Genomic DNA, 21710 nt, shown 5'->3' on the forward strand with positions numbered 1-21710 from the left:
GTTTATATTTTATTCTATATTTGGTGTTGGTCCGTCTGTGTTCTACATGTATGATCAAAGTGAGATATTCTTCTGGCATGTAGTTTCTGTGTAGGGATCTAGCAGCCTGGCTTATTCTGTTTTCCTAATAGGAGGTGAATTGGTGTTTTAGAATCTGGTGTAATATTAATAGTGTAGTGTTGTCTTTTCAAAGGTAGGGTTGTTACTGCTTGAGTGCTGGCATTTAGTGCTGTTTTGGTATGCAAGGTTTATTTATCTATTTATTTAAAATATTTCTAGGCCACTTATAGCAAACATATTGCACTAAGATTACAATATAAACATAAAATACATCATAATAGGTTTACTAAATTATCATTGTTATTCAGTTTATTCATGGCTTTCTGAGGGCCAAGCCCACATCAAATGTACTTTACAATAGGCCTAATACCAAATGTTTTGTTGTTTTTTTGCAGAGTTTTCTGGTTGGCACCAATACAGTGCATGCAAAAATAATATACATGTTGCTGTGATATTTTTACCTTGGAAGACTATGAATATCTTTTTTTCATGTGCAATCTGTTATTATAAATGCAGTTTTTAATTGATTGTGGTGAGGGCTAGTGTGTAAAGTTCACCTAGTGCACCTGATATTCTTGCTCCGACCTGGAGAGAGTTTGCCACACATAGTCTCCCCATCATTCACCAATTTCCCACTTCTCCAGGGGCAGGGATTGTGGGATGCAGGTTATAGTGTTCCTGGGAATGTAGCAGGGGTTGCCAGCTTCCAAGAAATATTATCAGCTATACATTGCCACTTCTTTGGGAATTCTGATCCTTGCTTTCTGTGGCATTTCAAATCTCCAAAAAGGTCAGACTCCAAGGGGACCCTTTGTCCCCCTTGACTCAATGATTTGACCTGTGCTGCTGTGCCTTTGAGGAGGGGGGGGGGGGAGTGCATCTCGTCCCTCAGCTCAGGCAGCAGATTGCCTTGAGCCGCCCCTGGTTGGCGCACAATGATATGCTGCTCACCCTCTGCCCCACTCTGTAGGAATACCAGTCCCTGTGTACACCCATTCCTGCTTTCTGTCAAGAGAACGCTTTGTGACCGGATGACCGGCCTGTTTGTGTTCAGGGACTGACCACGAAGCTGCCATGTGACCCCGGGCTCTGCACAGAAGCCTCTGGCCAGTCCTGGTTTTTGAACTTGCACAACGGTGTATTGTGAGCTTTGTAGACCCACCTCTTCCCTTTGAAATCAGCGTTGCTTGTACTGAACTGTATCTGAAGAAGGGGGAGGAGAAGCTGGTCCAAAACCCAGGAGGGGTTTCAGATCTGCCGGTGAACTCTTTTGAGTTCTCCGATTCCCTTTTAGCGTCGTTTTACTTATTCAGGACTGGTGCGGCTGTGCGTCTTCTTTTCAATGCTGAGCTCCCTCCCTCTCCCCTACCTTATGGTAGCTCTGCAGGGGGGGGGGGGGTCCCCGGAATGCACCACTAATTACGGCTTTCCGACTTGCTGCCATGTTACAGCACCTTGCAGTTGTGGCAGCCGCAACATTTCCTGAGAGTTTTGTTTGCCTCTAGCAGGTTAGTAGCGCAAGCTAGGCTCACACCTGTGACCATACGTTTTCACATACCCCCTTTTTTTGTATTTGGGGTCAGCGAGATCAGGCGTCGCTGGCACTGTCCCGGTTTACGCGCGTGCGCATATGAGATGTCTGTGTTGGCCTGTGATTGGACGAGATATGGACTCTTTGTAGCGTCTAATACCTTGTATTGGACCGATTACAAATATGCCGCGGTGCACGAGCTCCGGAGACCACCCGGGGCCCTGCTTGGATGGCGTGCGGGTGAGAGAGAGAGAGAGCGAGCATGGCTCCTAATAGCTGCAAGGCTGACTGCCTTTTTCGAGTTTGACTGCTCCCTGGGCCCTGCCAGCGGAAGAGGGCACGTATGCAGCTGCTTCTCCCATATCTCTTCTCGTGGCTGCAGCCGGTACAGTGTGTCAGCTGCAGATTTAAGGGTGTTTCGGGGGCGGCAGGGGAAGCAGAGGGAAAGTAAATAATGACCACAAACAGAATGAGGTATGGGACCGACCATTACATTGACTTGGTTTTTCCTTGTTCTCTTGGCCTTTCTCTCGTCTCCAGCGGGCAGTGGACTGATGGGGAACTCATCTGCATCATTCATGGGAAGTTTTCTGAGCAGCAGCCTAGGATCAGCACCGGCGCACCCAGCGGGGCCAGCCTCTTCCCCCTCGGAGCCCACCTTCCGAGGGCCACACTCTGCCGGCACCTCCCAGCTTTGGTTCTCTCACTCTCACGAAGGTAAGGACCACAGTTTCTGTCCTCAGTCCATTTGTCTCTTCTCTTCATTCCTTTCTCTATTTTATTTTTCATCCTTCTTCTTCTTCCAAAGTCTGTGAGCGACTGTTGAAGCATGCACAGAAATAAAACACTGACAGACAGATACAGCAATCTGGATGTTAAAACACTGTGCACTGGATTAAAAAAAATTTAACTCCTGATGCAGCAAGCTAATGATATGCTAATACATCTGGAGTTTAAAAAAGCAGGTTGACTGTAAAATGTGCGTTTGGCACAGGCGAACACACAGTTTAACTCAAGGAGGAGATATGGAGCATCCCTAACAGGCAGATCTGCTGGCACTTAAAATCCCTAAAAAAAAAAAAAGGGGGAGGGGGGGAGGAAATGTTCATAGATAGTACTGATTTTTCCAGGTAAGTGGAGGCAGCTTTTGCTTAGCCAGATAAGTACTGATTTATCCATGGACATTTTAAAACTTTTAAAAAAACTTTTCTTCCTCTCTTTTTAGGGGTTTTAAGTGCCGGCGCAGTAGTGCTGGAAACTTAACTCTTACCCAGGGGTTAGGTTTTCAGTGCTAAGAAAAGTGCACTGGCCAGTACGTTTTGCGCACAGAAAATGCGCATCGAAGTGCAGGCAGAAAGGTGCATTCAGCTGAACGCACCTTTCTGCATAGGCCTGCAAAATCATTGAGGGCTTGAGGCAGTAACACAGCCCTGTTTATCTATTTCGACTTACATCTCCTTTTACATACAATGCAGTGGAAGCAAGTTGCAGCCAAACATATACACATCAATACAATAAAATCCAACACTCACAACCAGCACAGACTCTTTATGCAGAAAACAACTTATGCCCGATTCTCCTTTGCCCTCCCTGGGTGTGTGAGGGGGATGGGGTGGGATCTCCCCTGACTTTGGCTCTGAACCAGCTAAACAGCTGAGGGGGTTATCACAGGTATTAACTCATAGAGATGGGTGTGCAAGGGAGGCCCAGCCATGCCCCCAAAACCAATGTTAATGGCATTATACAAGTACTGTATGATGAGGCAGGTAATCTAATACAATGATAAAAGCAAACATTATTTAAGATGAAAGGGAAAATATTATCTACAGATAGATACAGTGTTAAATAAAGACAAGTATTGCACAAGGATATGGGTAATATATTCAGACATAGGTATTAATACAAAATGCTCTTTTTCTTGATGCTAAGACTAGTACATTCATTACCAGAGAGCATTATGGTGCTTGTCTGTTCTTTGCTTTGTAATTAAGGTATTCTGCGCTGGGTTCGGTGGTGCTGATAGCTTTTGCTTGGAGCCAGTGACTGGAGGCTGGACAGGTGCAGGGAGAGTGGATCCTGGGTATAATATTGGGCAGTAATGCAGGTGTTCTGCAGTGATCCACCCTGGTATCACAGAGCGGTGACAGCTAATATATAAGGACGGTATTGTGCAGTGGAGCAGATCTTATGCCAGCAGTGTCTTTTTTTTTTTTTTTTACTATTCCAGAACTGGGCTTTATTTGCTATCATTTCAGTACATATTACCACAGTGGGATGTCTTTGGGCTCCCTACCCGTGAAGCATCATGCTGTATTTCTTTCAAGGAAGAGTAAGGAAGTTTTGGCTCCTGGGAGCACCTCGAACTGGGCTGGATACAGGGTAGGAAATGGTTAATCCAGCTTGCCTAGTTCAGGCTGTCAGGTGGTGGCTGGCAGGAGGAGAGAGAGCAGCAGCAGTTGGCAGTGTGAATGGAGGGGTTTCTGCTGTTGGCACCCTGCACTACCCTAACCAAAGAAGCTGAACAAATCCAGTGTTTCCAGAGTAGCTGACTCACCCCGTGCGGCTGTGTTTAAAACAGCGGAGATTAACGCAGGGGGACAGAGGAACAAGAAAAGATTTGTCTTTCAGGCAGCACAGGTGACGAGAGAGCCGCAGTTGTTCAGTTTATCTAAACTTGCCCCTATTTGTATGTTGAAGCTCAATGTCATTTTAGTTTATATACTGAGGGATGTTTTCCTGGTAGATTTAGTGCTTATGGAGGGAGCTGGACTGAGAGCATTAGAAAATCCATTTATTCATGCAAATGGTGTCACACGGGCGGCAGGCTTCACTCACACACACACACACACACACACACACACACACACACACACACACACACACACACAGCTCCACCACAGAGCAGGGACAGCACCAGCTGCAGAGCAAGCTACACACAAACACACACTGTGTCTCTCACTGCCCCATCATATAGCAGCTACAACACAAGACACACACACACACACAAACCATCCTCATGAATCACTTATAATTAGATTGTGTGCAGCAGGGCTGGGATTGGTTGGAGACACAGGTGCATTTTTATTCTTTGTCTTTTTTTTTTTCTTCACTCTTTATCAGCAGAAAATATAAACTTCTTCTCTCCCTCCCCACCCCTGCTGCTGCTCCTCCTCCTCCTCCCCCTCCTCTATCTCTTGTACCAGAGAGGAGCTCTGTGGCTTCACTTTGGTTAAACTGATGCAAGTGGATATGTTTCCTCCACAACTGACATAAGGAGGCGGTTACAAGGGCAGGCCAGAAGCAAACACCCCGACCTCTCCAAAATAGCTCAGGAGGCAAAGGAACATCTCTGATAGTTCTGTTTTTAGAGAAGTCCAGGTGGTAACATAGAAAGGCAATAGATGGTTCATCCAGTTTGTCTAGTGATCCTTATCCACAATGCGAGGACAACCCCAGCTACTAGCCATAGAGTGCGCCAGCTACTAGCCATAGCCTGCAGGATATCATTTGTCATCTAAGGCAGTTTTTTGTCATCTTCCTCCCTTTGTATTCCACCCTCCTGAGTAGATGAACCTACAAGATCCCCTTTTTAGTTCACACCCAGCACCCCTCCCTTCCTGCGTCCAACCGCAAGGTCCCAAAATAATCCAAACGGCCACCAATGCAGAGCAGCCTCCTAGTTCCCTATGGGTCCCTCAGACCATGTCCTGCCACCATCAACCTGCCGCACCGATCCGGTCAACACTAGGTGCAGGTAACCTGCCAGATGGACCCAGCTGTATGAGTGCCTGTGTTTCTATTAGGACTTCCAGATATTAGATATTCTTAAACTGACTCCATTTTCTGGATGAACTGTATCAGGATCTTTTGCTAAATATGGCCTGTTTCCAAGGAAAAGAGTCTGTAACTTGCTCCTTTGTTACTCCCTTAATGCATTTTAGAAATCTGCCTAGGGATACCAGAAACACTCCAGATTAATAATCAGGGTCAATTGAGCCAATCCTGGTTTTGCCCTAGTGCATCTATGGATTTGTAGTTCAAATTTCTCTAAGAAAAGCTGGGGGTAAGGTGGCAAAAACTAGGCTCCTTTTCACCCACAAAATTCGGAGGATATGCCAAGGGGTACATGAGGAGTCCGACTGTGGTGTTTGGATCCCCGCATGAACGAGGACCGCGGACCCAGGTGCCCATCCCGGAAACTAGGCTGGATCAGTTCTGGGTGGACATTCTTCTTTCCTTATCCCCTGTGTGAACTGATGGTAGATTGCTCTCCCCTTTTGTTTGTTTGTAGCTCTGATTGTGTGAGTTTGTGGCTCTGTCTCTGTGTTCATGTTTTGGGGTTTCTGAAAGTTTGTCTCTCTGAGGAGCTGTATGCCTGAGTCTCTGTGTGTTTGGGGTGGGGTATGCATATACTTCTGTATTCTGTGCATCTTTGCATTTGCATGGGGGAGGGGAGGACTGTGCTTGTCAACATAGCCTTGTGGCTATGAGTGTGTTGATGTTTGGGTAAAGTGTGTGCCTACACAGCTGTGCTCTTATAAATCTACGTTGTTTGTGTTAGTTTTTGCTCCACACTGCGTAGTGACCTTTTTTTTTTTTTCTGTGTTTTGCTCTGCATGGAAACCATCCAGAAGAACCTGCCTTTTCAGGAAGGGGTAAGATTGGGCTATGAGATAAGGGACTACTTCTGCTGTCACCAAAAATATACTGTGTGGGAGACAGGTTTTACATGGGAAATAGAAGTATCACGCAGGAAAGGTTATGGCCACAACTAGAGCAGTGCACATGGTCAAGCTCATACAGCTGACAGTTGGGAGATAGCCCCAGGCAAGAGAGGCATAGGGGAGAGGTAAGCTTGCAGCCTGGGTGAGTAAATTGCACCTTATCTACTGTGTTACTATGGGGGATGGAAAGAGGCAGAAGCAGAAAAGTTCCAACCTCTTCATTCGGCACTGTGCCATTTTGCCTTGAATCTCTGGTGCATCCCAGAATACCCCTGGTACTGCCTCATGAGACCCCGGTCTCCTCCCCGAAATAACCTGCACTGAACTCAAGGAAGAAAAAAATCCCATGCAAGTTTCCTAATCCAATAAATCTGGGTGAAATCAAAACAATATCATGTCCAGTTCAGATTTTTCAAGTATTGTCCTGGATTTTGAAATGTAACTTTTCTGTAAATCCAACCCTAAGCTCCTTCCCTGCCGGCTTGGTAAGAATCCAGAGCCAGAACTTTGTACGTGTCAAAATCTGATGAAGGTCCTTGCTGTGAAGTAAAAAGTCTGATAACTTTATTAGCCCAATAAATCATTGGCCTGAGTAGGTTGGAAGAGCCTGCTTTGATTCTGTACAGTGATTTAGTTATTAGGGAGTCCACAGCCAGCGCTCTCACATGCCTTCCAGCAGCTCTGTCCAAACAGTTTGAGATCATTTGGTTGTCAGGTAAAAGAAACAATGTTTACGACTCCCTTTTTAAAATTTATCCAGCCTTGAAAAATGTGTGTGCATTTAAAAACCTGGAGCAGAGTCACTGAAACAAATGTTTTTATTTTAAATTATTTAGAAGACTTTTTTGAGAGTTATTTATTCAGGGGGTGGAGCAGACCGGGAGGGAAATCTAGGATTATAAACAAAACTAGAGCAGGCAGCATTAATACTATACCAGGAGATGAACAGACAACATTAATACTACATCAGGAGATGAACAGGAAGCATTAATACTATACATAGAGGAGGGCAGATATTAATACTACATGAGGAGGAGAGCATGCATTATTAATACCACATGAGAAGGAGAACTGGCAGCATTAATGCTACATGAGGAAGAGAGCAGGTAGCTTTAATACTACACAAGTAGAACAGGCACCAGAAGAAAAACAAACTATATTAATACTATACAAAGAGCAGACATTACTACCCACATGGAGAGAAAAGCATGCATGATTAATACTACACTAGGAGAACAGGCAGCATTAATATTATATGAGGAGGAAAGAAGATAGTAGTAGCACATGAGGAGGGGTCTGACAGCATTAATACTACACTAGGAGAATAACAAGAAGCATCAATACTACAGAAGGAGAGCAAGCATCATTCATATAATATGAGAAGGAGAACAGACAGTACTACATGAGGAAAACAGGCATCATTAATACCACAGGAGGAGAAAAACAGCGTTAGTCCCACATGAGGGGGAACAGAAAGCATTAATGCTGCACAAGGAGAAAAAGCAGCAGCATTAATACTGTGCAAGGAGGCGAACAGGCATTATTAATGGTATATGACGAGAAGAACAGACAATAGTACTGAATGAGAAAGAGATTAGGTAGCATTAATAAAACAGAAGAACAACCAGCAACATTAATACTACACAAAGAGGAAAACAGGCTTCTTTACTATATGAGGAGAAGAACACAGCATTAATTCTATAGAAAGAAGAGAGCAGGCATTAATACTACATGAGGAGAAGAAGCATTATTAATACTATCTGAGGAGAGTAGACAGCATTAATACTATGTGAGGGGAACAGGCAGCATTAACATTACACGAGGAAGAAGGTCAGGCAGCATTAAGTTTACATGAGGAGTGCAGGCATCCTGTTACATGGTGCTGGGCTGGACCCAGGTACATCACCCCAGGAGCAGTACAGGATATCAAAGCAGGGCACTGGACAGGACAAGGGCCAGTCTTCTGCCTAGCTGGCCCCCTCCCCCACAGGTTGGACCTTTTGGATTCTGGGGGTCAGTAGGACTTCAGTGCGGCGGCAGTACATGGTGAGTCTGGTTTAGGCAAGGCTTGAACAAGCTGAACTAGGTAAAGCTGTGGACAGGCTGGATCAGGTGAGGCTTGGACAGGGTAATGGAAAAAGCAAAGGTCACTGATAGGGAAGACTGAGACAGGACAGGAGTGGACGGAGACAGGAATGGACAGGACGAGACAGAGAGAGGCAACACCGAATAAGAAACATAAAGATCTGAAGGCAGCATTGTAGGAGGCCTGTAGGCCGCTAAGCAGGAAGCCCTGGAGGGCACTAGACAAGGAGCAAGTGAACAAGAAGGCCCACAGGCCGCAAGGCAAGAAGCAGGAAGGCCCAGAGGCCACAAGGCAAGAGGTAGGACTAGATAGGCCACAAGGCAAGAGGCTAGAAGGTCTGGAGGCCGCAAGGCAAGGAGTGAGAATAAATGTGTCCAGGTCAAGGAACCAAAGGTAATTCCTTGAGCAGGCAAGGAAGTTCTGACAAGGCAGGGTTAAATGGGGCTGGAGCTTGGGTGTGGTACAGGAAATGGGGAGGAACTTGGCAAGGCTTGAAGCCCAGCTCGCTAGTGGCCTTTGCTGGTGGGGAGGTATCATTGCAGAAGGCATTAGGGTAGGATGAGGCTGCCTAGCAGGCAGAATCCTAGCACATTAATACTACATGAGGAGGACAGGCATCATTCATACTAACTGAGGAGACCAAACATTAATATTAGACAAGGAGGTGAACAGGCAACATTAATACTACACAAAGAGAGCAAGCAGTATTAATACTATATGAGAACAGGTGGCACTAATACTACTCAAGGTAGATAGCATTCATACTAGGTGAGGTGGAGAGAAGACAATATTAATACTACACGAGGAGAAGAATAGGCCACACAATACTAGATAAGGAGGAGAGCAGAGGATTCTAGTTGCTGCTTTTTGAACTGTGTCATTGAATCTGTGTTCTCAACCCTGATAGGATATCTGGAAATCAAGTTTAAGTTTTCAGACTTAGGGGTATGTGTACTAAAGGCTTTTCCCCATTTAGTCTTTGGGAAAATGCTGGGTGCATAGGGTCCTTACTAATACTGAGCACAGTCCCCTGGTAACATTGTAGAACTCAGAGCAGTGGGAGACAGCAGGGAGCTGGTTTTATCTGGGGGGTCTTACAATAAATCGAGGGAGAAGATTTATTTATTTTAATTTTTGTTGTGTTATTGTACCTACAGCACCAAGAATACTCCTTTCACTTCGCTAAACCTCATGAGCGAGCCTTCTCCTGCCTCTGTTCCTGTATCGCCTGCATAACTGGGGCATCCTGGCTCCAGAGTTTGTTTTGCCTCTGTTCCTGTTTCTTGATTTGTGTTTTCTATTAGCAGCCCAGGGAATGTCACTGCAGGCTGTTGTTGTAAACCCCCACACAGCCAGCCAGGCCCCCCCCCCCCCCCCTGCTCCCGCACTGCTTCTGTTAGGTGCTGAAAGCCAGTTTTGCCTGGAGCCAAGGAGCAGCTTTCAGGCAGGACCTGGATCTAGCTTTCACCAGTCCAGGCTATGCTGCTGGCAGGACACAGCGCTGGAATTCACAGCTCTTTCCTTTCTGTTCACATTTGTTTCACTTTTTTTTTTTTTTTTTGCCTAGGCTGAACCGTATCTGAGGTGTTTTCATGTGTGAATTAAAATTCTGAATTTTTTTTCTTCTGTTTGTCCTTACTTGACCTCTCCCATCTAAATTTCTTCAAAAAATCCTTTAAACATCTTGTCCATTATTTCCTCTTGTAGGGGCCAAGCTCTGCTGCTTCCTCCTGTGAATGTGAGTGCAGGATGCAGCTACCTCCAAAGCTGCTCCCATGCTGCTCCACACAGTCACCAGATGGCGCTATACAAGCAGTTCTTGGCTCTCCCCTCCCATATATTGAGCTGCCTCTGCTCCAGGGATCTGAAGGGGCAGGGAAATCCTTTCCCTTTTCCCTACTTACTTCTTTTTAAGTTTCTAAAGTCTGTTTCTGAATCCTGTGTTTTGAACCCTGATACCACATTTGAAAGTGAGGGCAGGTGATGCCCTCTCACCCTGCCCTGCCCTGCACTCAGTACTAAGGGTGGCATTGAAAAGCAGTCTGTAGTCGCAGAGTCAGAGCTGTTCTCTTGGGTTTCCTTGAAAGCACCAGACAGTCTCTCATCTCTTCTACAGGAGAGAACAGTTCCTGCTCATTCCAAAGTAGACAAAGCCTTTTGCAAAAATAAAAAAAAATACTCGTTCAACAAAACTGTCTGAATCTTAATTTTCCTCATGCCCCGTGACATGTGCAATTATTAACACCAAAGCACATACTGTCCCGTCCCCCCCTTTCAGTCTGATTACGCTGCTGCTGCTAGCAGGCCTGCTAGTCAGAACAGCTTCTGGGGAAGCCTCCTGCTCACGTCCCGCACAGGCCAAGAACAGAAACAGGCCTCGGCTTGCTGGCTGCCAGCTGGCGCGTCTTCAAACTAGCAGCCGGGCACCGTGCCAGCTTCCAGGGCACTCTGCCAACATCACCTCTCTCTCTCTCCTTTTCTCCGTCTTTCATCCTTTAATTCTCTCTGTCTCCTTAACTCTCTCCCTCTCTAGCTCTTCTGTCTCTCTTTTTTTTTTTTTACTTCATGCCGTTTGCCTTCCTTTAACTTACTATCTCTGTCCCTCCCTCTCTAATTCTTTAAAGTTATGTCTCTGTCTATCCATTTCTGTTGTTAACTCTTGCACACGCTCTCGTTTGCTCCTTTCTTCTCTCTCACTAACTCTTTCCGTGGCTCTTGCTTCTTGCCACTGAACTGCTGAGCTGGGGATGAGGATTGGGGGCTGGCACCTTTAACCTTGTGTGGTGTGGCTCACTGCCCAGGACAACAAACAATAGTATTATTTCTTGCCGAGCATTCACGGTAGCGCCTGCAGCATATACTGTAGGAGGTTTACGATAGTATGCAGCCAAGTTGGAGACACGTATCTTGAATTTATTTGCTGGAAAAGGATGAATCAATCAGTCGCATTATCCTGTTAAAGATTCTTGTCTATCTTCCTCATGGTTCTCTAGATAATGCATTTCTGACCTTTTTTGCTGCATCCCAGTTTCTCTTAATATTACTGGTGACTAGGTATGACTCCACAAAATGTTTAAATAGTACAGAGTTTTCTTATTGCATACCTGTAGCTCCTACAGTAAATCGGAAGCCTCTTAAGAGTACTCACTCAACCCAAAAAAAAAATTTTCTCAGAAGTGGAACATTTCAGTGGGGATTATTTCCACAGGAAGGGATGGGTGCATCAATGTTCATGGAAGCAGAGAGGACTGAGAGAGGGAATTCCTTCCCTAACAGGAATTGCTGTAATCTAGAAAACAATATGGCAGACATGAGAAGGCTCCAGAAAAATCCAGTCAGTGTTTGTGTCTGAATGGGCATCTGTGCTTAATGGATGCGGTATCTTATAGTGAAGGATCGTATCAACGGGAAGAGGTATTGATGCTGTGCCTTCAGGACCTGAGTCGGGGACCTAGTGAAACTGTACCAGAATATCAGCTCTGGACTCTGTTCAGATGAATCTCTTCCTGTTCTCCTGCTGTGGAAGGACATTTGCAGCTTTAACTCTTCCCCGGTACGAAGTTTCCGAATGCTTCCCCAGATATGGATTGTCTTTGAAGGCTGAGTCAGGGGGGCTAAGCCTGCGGGTGGTTGAATTCTTCGAGATTAGGAGGCTGGACAGCGACGTGCCCCGGGGAGCTGTGCAGGGCGGATCTTTGTGTCTGTATCAGGTGCCAGATGACTGTGTTGTCAGGCCTCCTGCTCTGCTGGGTAAGATGCCTCCCAGTGCCTCTTGCCTTGGGAACATTGGTGACAGGAGGTGAATGAAAGTGGCGAGTTCTAACCAATCTTGCAGGTCAGAGTACAAGCAGGGTGCAGGGGATGTTTTGTGAATGCCAAGTCACCCGGCCCCCGTCGCTCACGTAGACCACCCACACCGACAATAAAAGAGTATTTTATCATCATCCAAGCATGTGGCCTTTTTATTTTTTTTAAAGACCACCAGCTATGCCAGGCCAGGCTAGCAAGGTTGGGACATGTAGAGCTGTCAGCTGAGACTCCACTCGGCTCACCTCACCTGTGGCCTCATAAAGCAGTTCCCTGCACTGGGGACCTTTTTCTGCATTTATTTGGAACAGGCACATTTGGCAGTGGTGTGGGGGAGAGTGCCCCTTCTCAGAGGGGTGGATTCGGTGTCGGCATTTGGACAGTGGTGCATGAGGGTAGGCTGCCATTTCACCAGGTCAACCCAAATGCCAGTCTAGTCCTGGTTTTTTGCTAAAACTTTCATTTCTAGGCCAAGGAAGGGGGAGAAAACTGAAAGGCAACCCAATGTCAGAGCTGTAAATAAAAGAGAGGACTCGTGAGGTGAGGTGAGGTATTATCTTCTTGAACTACCAATCCCCCAGAACAAAAACCTGCCTGAGGACAGGTTTTGGTCTCTCTGGAACTGTTTCTTCCTCTGTTCGCTGTTGTCCTCTGCCGGAATGCTGTAAATTGTGGAAGAACCGGTTCCAGAGTGATCACTGGTTACAACATAACTTATCGCTTTGAAAAACGATGAAAGCTATAACTGAAACACTTTTTCAGGTGAACCAAAAAAAAAAAGTCAATAGAATTTTAGAGACTAAAGTTTTTAGAACTGCTAGGGTTGAGATAAAGAGATATGTGTGCTGTTACTTTGTGTGGTTTAATGCACCGGGTGGATGCTTGTGTGGGGGGATATGGGTGGGAGGGAGTTGGCTATGGTTAATGTTTGATGAGTTTCCATCCTTAGGACAAATTATGTTTTAAGTTTTTTTCATGATTTGGTCTTTCATTTAAAAATATGAATATGCATTATAACAGTGAGTGATGCTTCAAAAACAAAGAAACAAAAATACAACTCAGAAATTGGTCACCAGAACCAATACCCCAAACCCTGCCTCAAATAAAAAGTTCTCAATGCACGGGGCTGTCTTAGCTACTGTGTCCTGCAGATTTAAATCCGCCCCCCCCCCCCCCCCCCCACACACACACACACACACAGTTTTCCCTTAGCCCCTGCTTCTGAGAATTTTTCTGTCCATTGCAGTTTGGGGGTGATTTATAAGGCAGACTCATTCAGTGTGATGGGCAAGGGGGCGGGACACTACTGATTTTAATCACTAAGGGGTCCTGGGAAGCACTTAACGTCAGTCAAATTTAATTTCCAGGGATAAAACTCAATTTGAGATGTACACCGATACATAAACTTATAGGCATTTGTTGGAAACACGATGCAGGACAGTATGGGGAAGGAGAGATGATAGGGGGCTTGGTTTCTGCTTTAAATTATTTAGTTATTTTAAGAGCATACAAGCTCCTGTCCCTCGAGGAGGTAAGGCAGCCCAGCAGCGGCTCCTGCTTGCCAAAGTGTGTTCTGGGTTAATGTGAGCCCTGCAAAATGTTCAGAGGCAGAAGACTCTTCATGTTATTAAAGGCAAGGCAAAGGGTCTGAGAGCTGCTAGCACATGGCACCAGCAGCAGGTCACAGCCACACCTCGTGCCCTCGCTGACCTCGGCCTAGCAGGAGACGAGCACTGCTTCCACCTATTTGGTACAAAGAGAAGGGAGAGGGAACGAGGAGCCTGAGGTTTCTGGGTGATCTGACGTGTCCCAGTGGATGAGGCAGCATGGATTTCCAGCTGACCCATGACCCTTGGGTCACACAGATTGTTCTCCGTTCTACTTTGTTACGGAGCAGCAGTTTCAGATGTCACTCCTCCTCCTCTCCTGCACCCCATGCAGGGGGCCGGCTGCCTGATGGCTCTGTGGCAGGGTTGTGTGCTGCCCCATGGTAGACACAGATTCATTTCCTGGGCCTAACTCTTTTCTCCTTGGAATGACCGAGGCTGTACCATCCATGACTGTTCGCTTACCACCTTTTCTGTGGGCCCTTTCACGCTGGGCTTGCCCCAGCCCCTGATGCAGACTGAAATAACTGCGTGGCGATTTCCGTTCTTGACCGAGGGACTCCTGAACCATCACACCCCCATTCAAGCTTGCGCTCTCTTCTCCACACCTAGAAAGAATCCATCTTCCTTTAGATATTCGAAGAGTTTTTTTTTTTTTTTTTTTGGAAAAGGAATTGGGTTCCTCCCAGACTCTATCCTGTCTCTACGATAGAAAGCATTTGTCCTCTCATAGATTCAGAATCATTTCTAGAAGCAGGCTGAAGTAGGTTAAAGCCTCATAGGATACTGTTTCGAGGAATGGCACGCAGCCACTTGGCATCTCTGCTGCCCATTAATACATTAAGGGAGGGACACAGGAGGGGCAAGTAAACAGAGAATGACAGTAGGACAAACTCAGTGGTACAACTCCTCCCCCACCACACACACACACACACACACACACACACAAAATGAATGCACCTGACTGCTTTTAATTTTGACTTACATACCCACCTGGTCTGCAAACAGGAGGGCCCACCCGGCTGCTGACTGCTGGGCTTCCGGCCAGCTCAGGTTACTGAGAAGCACCTTCAGTAGGCAGCTTTTGAAGCCTGTGCCAAGCACAGGGAGTTCCTGCCATTCGTCCACCTCCCCTACACCTTGCCACGCTGCCTTGGTGCCTTCTCTCCCTTCTGCTGCAAACAAATCTCCTGAATTTTCATTTGGGGTACAGACATGTCACTAGCCTAAAATGTCATTTGTGGGGAACTTTGCAAGGACCTCTGTGTTTGTAGGTGCTCCCCATCCCTAGGGAATTATTACCAAAAAAACCCCAAAAGGATTAACACCAGTTTAAAACATACTTATAAATATTATGTTTCTCAGCCTTGTAAAACATCCCTGTATCCATTAATACTTTTGTATATGGGTGCAGTAACACATCCCTGTACCATTAATACTGTATCTCAGTGCAACAACGCAAACCTGTACAATTAATACTCCTCTGGTATCTCAGTGTAGTAACATGTCCCTGTACCATTAATGTTCCTGTATCTCAGTGCAGTAACATAACCCTGTACCATTAATACTCCTCCTGTATCTCAGTGCAGAAGCATCCTTGTAACATTAATACTCCTGTATCTTAATGTAGTAACACAACCCTGTAACATGCAGTAACATGTCCCAGTAACATTAATGCTCCTATCTCAACACAGTAACACATCCATGTACCATTAATACTCCTGTATCTTAGTGTAGTACCACAACCCTGTAACGTGCAGTCACACGTCCCTGTAACATTAATTCTCCTATCTCAACACAGTAACACATCCATGTACCATTAATACTCCTGTATCTTAGTGTAGAAACACAACCCTATACCATTAATACTCCTGTATCTTAGTGTAGTAACACAACCCTATACTATTAATACTCCTGTTTCTCAGTGCAGTAACACGTCCCTGTAACATTAATGCCCCTATCTCAACATCGTAACACATCCCTGTACCATTAATACCCTCCTGTATCTTAGTGCTGTCATATTTTTCTGTATTCATTGATATCATTCATTTTCTAGGGATTTTGCTCTGTGCTTATGATAGTTGGACAGTGACGTGTAGGGAACCTTTTATACTTTTCTGAAATGTCTGTGGCTTTAAATGTAACTTTATAAACTGCTAGATTGGGTCAAAGACCCTTGAAAACAACGGCCAATAAAATTGCAATACACAGATACAAAACACACAACATACAAAACAGAATTGCAAAATAAAACAGGTCACAGAGTGCTAATTATTACTTTAAAATAAATATAGGAAAGGCAGAAATATCATTAAAATCAGTAATTTTGAGCTGGGTATTTAAGTGTCACATTTTTAGAGGTCCCTATTTAGTAAGCTGGCAAATGGACAGTTTATCCAGCTAAAGTTAACTGGATAACTTGTCATGGATGTTCAGTGGAACAAGTCTCCCACTGAATGTACTCAGCTAAAGTTATCTATGTAGGCCTGGATCTAGGCACAGGCAGCGCAGGCAACTGCCTCCAGAGCCAAAGCATTGCCGCCGCTATCATGCCTGCAGCTGTGGCGCCATTTCTCTGCTTTAGTGGCGCAACAAGATGGTGAAAAAGCAGCAGGAGGCCTTCAGCAGCTCTCACACAGTGAAGGATCCTGCAATGGCCTTTGCACAGGCCTCTTGTTCAGCACGAGGGCTGCTGAAGGCTCCTTGCTGCTTTTTCTTCATCTTCAGGTTAACATCCCCCCCCCCCCCCCCCCCCCCACTGCCCATGGGCACATATCACCTTAGTCTGACTCTGCATCCAAGTAAGTTTACCTGGATAACGTTAATCCTACATAGCTTTAAAAAAAAAAGAAAGAAAACCTTCTGGGCCAGCAGGTCTGATCTGTGACCCTCCAGCTCACAAAATACTCAAAAACAGGTTTGGACATAACAGCAAATTCTCTCTTCCCAACCCCCCAAAATAAAATTTAAAAGGTTATGGGGCATAATGGCCTGAGGTCTCCTCCCCACACACACTAACTGAAATCTTGGCTCCGACCCCCTCTGCTAATCACCTTCCCATCCACACGAAAATCCTACCCCCACCCTGCATCCCCTTCCAGAACCCTCCCCCTCCCCCCCCCCAAAAAAACCCCAAAACAAAGAGGAGCCTGGAGTTGGCACAGTCTTACCATGCTCCTGGCCACTTCCAGTCTTGTCAGGTGCGTGAGAAGACATATTTGAAATTCCAGGATTGTCTGGTTTTAAGTCCAAAACTTAGCCAGACAAACCATTTTGAATATTGATCTCCATCATCCAGCACTGTGAAACCTGTCTTTGGCTTGGCTAGTGCATGTCATGAGCAAGCAGGTGAACCAACCAGACTGCAGTAAGCCTTACCAAAAAAAAAATAAAAAATTAAAAAGCTGTTCTATAATCCTGATTCTTGACTGCCATCCAAGCACACCCTGGGATTTGTATAGAATGCATGCCGCCTTCTCCAAGTCTCCTCCTGTTTTCCGTGTGGGAGTGTTCTGTTATCCTACATACATCTCCGGTGACAGCAGCCTCTGTAGGCTTCCTGGTACCGTTCTGGTGACCAGATTGATCCTGAAGAAAACGGGAGCTTTTGTAGGTTGATTCCTTTTTTTTGGTTTTGGTCCAGCTGCTTTCTCGTATTCCTGTGTTCTTCCAGATCAGTTTATAAGCAGTGCCTACCTGGAGTGTAGTACCATGGGACTTCATGTGCTGCTATTCAGGTTTATTTCCCTTCGTTTTACCCTCCGCAGCATCTCCAGTCCCAATCAGCCTGAGATGCAGAAGGATGGGCTTTCCCACCCGGCGGTGTGAAGCACTTCTTTTAATCCCCACAATGTGACGTACCGCCTCTACCTGAACCAATATAAAATGAGTGAATGCAAAGATGTAGTACTTGAGTTTGTGAGCCCGCATAGATCACGTCTTCATGTACTGTACTGGAGATGACCGTTATACATGCGAGCAAATATCTCTGTAAAACTGATAGCAGCCATCCGCTGCAGGTCTGTTTCCAAGCGGCTCAGCTGCACTGTGAGCTCCGGTGCCGGGTTTTAAGGTGGGACACTCCCAGATGTGCTCGTCCAGTTACGTTGCTCCCATGCTATAGCTGCAGGGCCAGTGCTAGCTTTTTTGTTACCCTGTGCAAACAATTACTATGCTGCCACCTCCTTTTTAAATTTAATTTCCATTATTTTTCCAGTACAATACAGAATTACCTCAGTACAAGAAAATATTACTGGCCACAAGGCCAGCCAGTGTCATTTTTTAATTTTGGCAGGTGAGGCAGGAGCATCTAAGGATCTCTCCTGCCCCATTTAAACATTTTAGGGTAAGAAGGGTTCAGGAGTAGGGATGGGAGATGGCCTAGGGGTATCAATTTTTAAATTTAGGATCACAGGAGAGTGGTGTCTCCAGACAGAAATTTTAGGGGTTGGGACATCAGAGTGGTAAGCAAAGTAAGGAGAGTGGCAAGCCAAAGTGACATTTCTATAATCACACCCACTTCTACAGCTCAGCCCCCTACCGAAAAAGTGCCAAGGGCCTTCTATACAATAAAGAAACCCTTGGTCAGTTTCAACCACCCAGTAAAACTATCATGAAAATGATTTGATCACATCATTTAAGTAATTCTTCTATATCAGAGTGAAGTCTACAGTCTGTACAAGATGGGACATAATCTCAACTTAAACTTTGTACCTCCAGGTCTCTAACACATACCCTGCATGCACAGAAATTTCCCTGTTAACGAATGCAAAGCTAGGACATTTCTCCTTACAACTCACCATACAAAAAAACATACAGTATTAAAATTCTGTAGCCACCTCAGTAACAGCAATCCGACATCCCTCCACTGCCAGACACTTTGCAAAGTAACACAAAACCCTGCAAGAAAGAGACCCTTGGAAGTCATATCACAAACTTCCCATCCATATCAGTACTAATTCCTAGGATTCAAACAGCAAGAACCCTACTCATGAAAAAGCAGCCCTGCAAAAATTACACTAGGCTCTAGAATGGTGATGGAGAACTCCAGTCCTCGAGTGCCACAAACAGGCCAGGTTTTCAGGATATCCACCATGAATATGCATGAGAAAGATCTGCATGCACTGGGTCCAGTATATGCATATCTATCTCATACATAGAAATGTCACTTTGGCTTGCCACTCTCCATACTTAGCTTACCACTCTGATGTCCCAACCCCTAAAATTTCTGTCTGGAGACACCACTCTCCTGTGATCCTAAATTTAAAAATTGATACCCCTAGGCCATCTCCCATCCCTACTCCTGAACCCTTCTTACCCTATCTGTGGGTCTAAAGAGTCTAAATGGAGCAGGAGAGATCCTTTGATACTCCTGCCTCATCTGGACCTCTAGAACAGCAACACACCACCTATTGGCAAAATTGAGCAAGCCATATTACCTTTTCCAGTGTAACTATATCTTTTCTTAGATGAAATGACCAGAATTGCACACAGTACTCTGGATGTAGTCTCATCATGGACTGATAGAGGTATTATGACATTCTCTGTTTTATTCACCATTCCTAACATTCTGTTTACTTTTTTGACCGTCGCCGCACACTGAGCCAAAGATTTCAAAGTATTGTCCACAGTGATGCCCAGATCCTTTTCCTGTGTTATAACTCCTAGTATGGAACCTAACATCATGTAATAGTGTGGGTTTCTTTTCCCTATGTGCATCACTTTACACTTTTCCATATTAAATTTCATCTGCCATTTGCATGCCCAATTTCCCAGTCTTGCAAGGTCTTCTTGCAATTTCTCACAATCTGCTTGTGATTTCAGTACTGGGAATAATTTTGTATCATTTGCAAATTAAAAATGGAGAATGTCATAATCCCTCTGAATGATTCCATGGTGAGACAACACCTAAAGTATTGTGTGCAATTCTGGTCACCCTATCTGAAAAAAGATATAGATGAACTGGTAAAGGTTCAGAGAAGGACACCCAAAATGATAAAAGAAATGGAAGGGCTCCCCTATGAGGAAAGACTAAAGAGGTTAGAGCTGTTTAGTTTGAAGAAGTGATGGCTGAGGGGGAATATGATTTTATTTATTTATTTTATTAGAGATGTATAAAATTATAAGTGGAATAGAATGAGTAAATATGAATCTGTTATTTACTCTTACAAAAAATAAAAAACTAGGGGACACTATGAAGTTAGTAATAGCACATTTAAAACAAATTGGAGAAAATTATTTTTTACTCAACGCACAATTAAGCTCTGGAATTCATTGCCAGTGGATATGGTAAAGGTAGCTAGTATGCCCCCCCCCCCCTAGTAATGTCATCATTGCTGGAAGCAGGCAGCATCCTCTGGCTCTCCGACCCTACCCAATGGCCGGCCATCGATGTTGCCACCACCCTCTCCCCCAGGTGTGCCACCCAGTAGTGCCGGGCCTGTGTTGATGCCTAGGACGGAGTTGCCGGTGGACAGGGAAGGTCTCCTTTCAGCCATCATCACTTGGTTATAGTGCCAAGGCTGGGTGCTTGCCAAGAGGTGGCCTTCTCCGGGGAAACTTTGGCTCGGTGGACTATACTGTGTTTTACATCTTTCCTCACTTGGGGAAGCTAAGGGTGACCTCACTGTTCTCCCAGTCTCTCCCACTGCCTTGACTTCTCTTCCTCTTCCATTTAGTTTTTCCTTCTCTTGCTTTTCCTGTGCCCTCCTTTTCTCTTTCTCTCCTACCCTCTCTCTTTATCTTTCCCTAGCTCTTTTTCTCTCCCCTTTCACAATCTCTGTTCCCTTTCCCCCCTCTCGTTCTCTCCTTCTTTTTCTCCCTGTGTTTCTTTTTCCCCCCCTCTCCTTTCTCTGCCTCGTTCTCGGTCCCAGCGTTATTTACTTGGCAAGCAATCAAAGCCAGCAATGACCAGCTCCTTGCCACAAAATCAGTCAAGGAGGTTTTACTGAGGACACTTAACCGAGTTTTGCAACCCTTGACAGATAAAAGATATTCTCTGTTAACTTCAAGGAGTCAAGAAGATGAGAAAATGTAAAGAATTTAATTAAAGTTAGGAACAATAACCTTGACACCTTAAAGCCAGGACCTTATATATAGAGCAAGCTAGATGTTTTCTCATTCCTCCCTACAGCACAATTGGCTTGCAGTAAGGCCAGGTAACTCCTTATTCTCAGCTTCGTTAGAAATCATTGCTGCTGATTACTTCTGTCCTTCTGTCTAATTGTTAGCCTGTATATTAATAGATTTTTGGCAAAAGTCTGAACTGTAAAAATTACAAGAATAAAGAGGGGGGGGGGGGAGGGGGGTTCAGAGCAAGACACTTAAGCCTTTTTTACCTAAGCAAAACAAATCTGTTCTAATAAAGCAAGGGGACAGGGGATTTAGTGCATGCTTTCCACCTCTCAAGGCTTGGGTTCATATTCCAGGGCGGGTCAAAAATGAAATGAATTTGATGGGTCCACATAGGGCTTATATTAATTAAATTGCTGAAACCAAAAACATGATATGCTTCGTTCAGTGGTATCTTAGCACTGGAATAACAGGGGCTGCTGCAGGCAGGAACAAGGTGCATTGGCAGAAGTCAGCACACGAATAGCAGGGGGTGGTGTTGCAGTGCAAGAGTAAGGTGCATTGGCAGAGCTGTATGTGTGTGTGTGTGTGTGTGGGAGGGGGGCCCCAGTACTGGAATAGCAGGAAGTGTTGCAGGACAGGAGTAAGGTGCATTGGCAGAGGTCAGCACACGAATAGCAGGGGGTGGTGTTGCAGTGCAAGAGTGAGGGGCAATGGCAGAGCTGTGTGTGTATGTGAGAAGTACTGGAATAGCAGGAAGTGTTGCAGGACAGGAGTAAGGTGCATTGGCAGAGCTGTACATGGTGGGGTCTCAGTCCTGGAAT

General features: G+C 45.3%; 1 protein-coding gene across 1 annotated transcript in view; it reads left to right on the forward strand.

Annotated features, from left to right (window-relative positions):
* BAHCC1 (BAH domain and coiled-coil containing 1) overlaps nt 1-21710 on the forward strand; it is a 216488-nt gene that overhangs the window by 72482 nt on the left and 122296 nt on the right. Inside the window, exon 3 of the mRNA XM_029599222.1 lies at nt 2132-2308. Coding sequence (XP_029455082.1) covers nt 2132-2308 — 177 coding nt within the window. The remainder of the gene's footprint in view (nt 1-2131; nt 2309-21710) is intronic.

This window comes from Rhinatrema bivittatum, chromosome 4, assembly GCF_901001135.1.
Source record: "Rhinatrema bivittatum chromosome 4, aRhiBiv1.1, whole genome shotgun sequence".
Classification (NCBI taxonomy): domain Eukaryota; kingdom Metazoa; phylum Chordata; class Amphibia; order Gymnophiona; family Rhinatrematidae; genus Rhinatrema; species Rhinatrema bivittatum.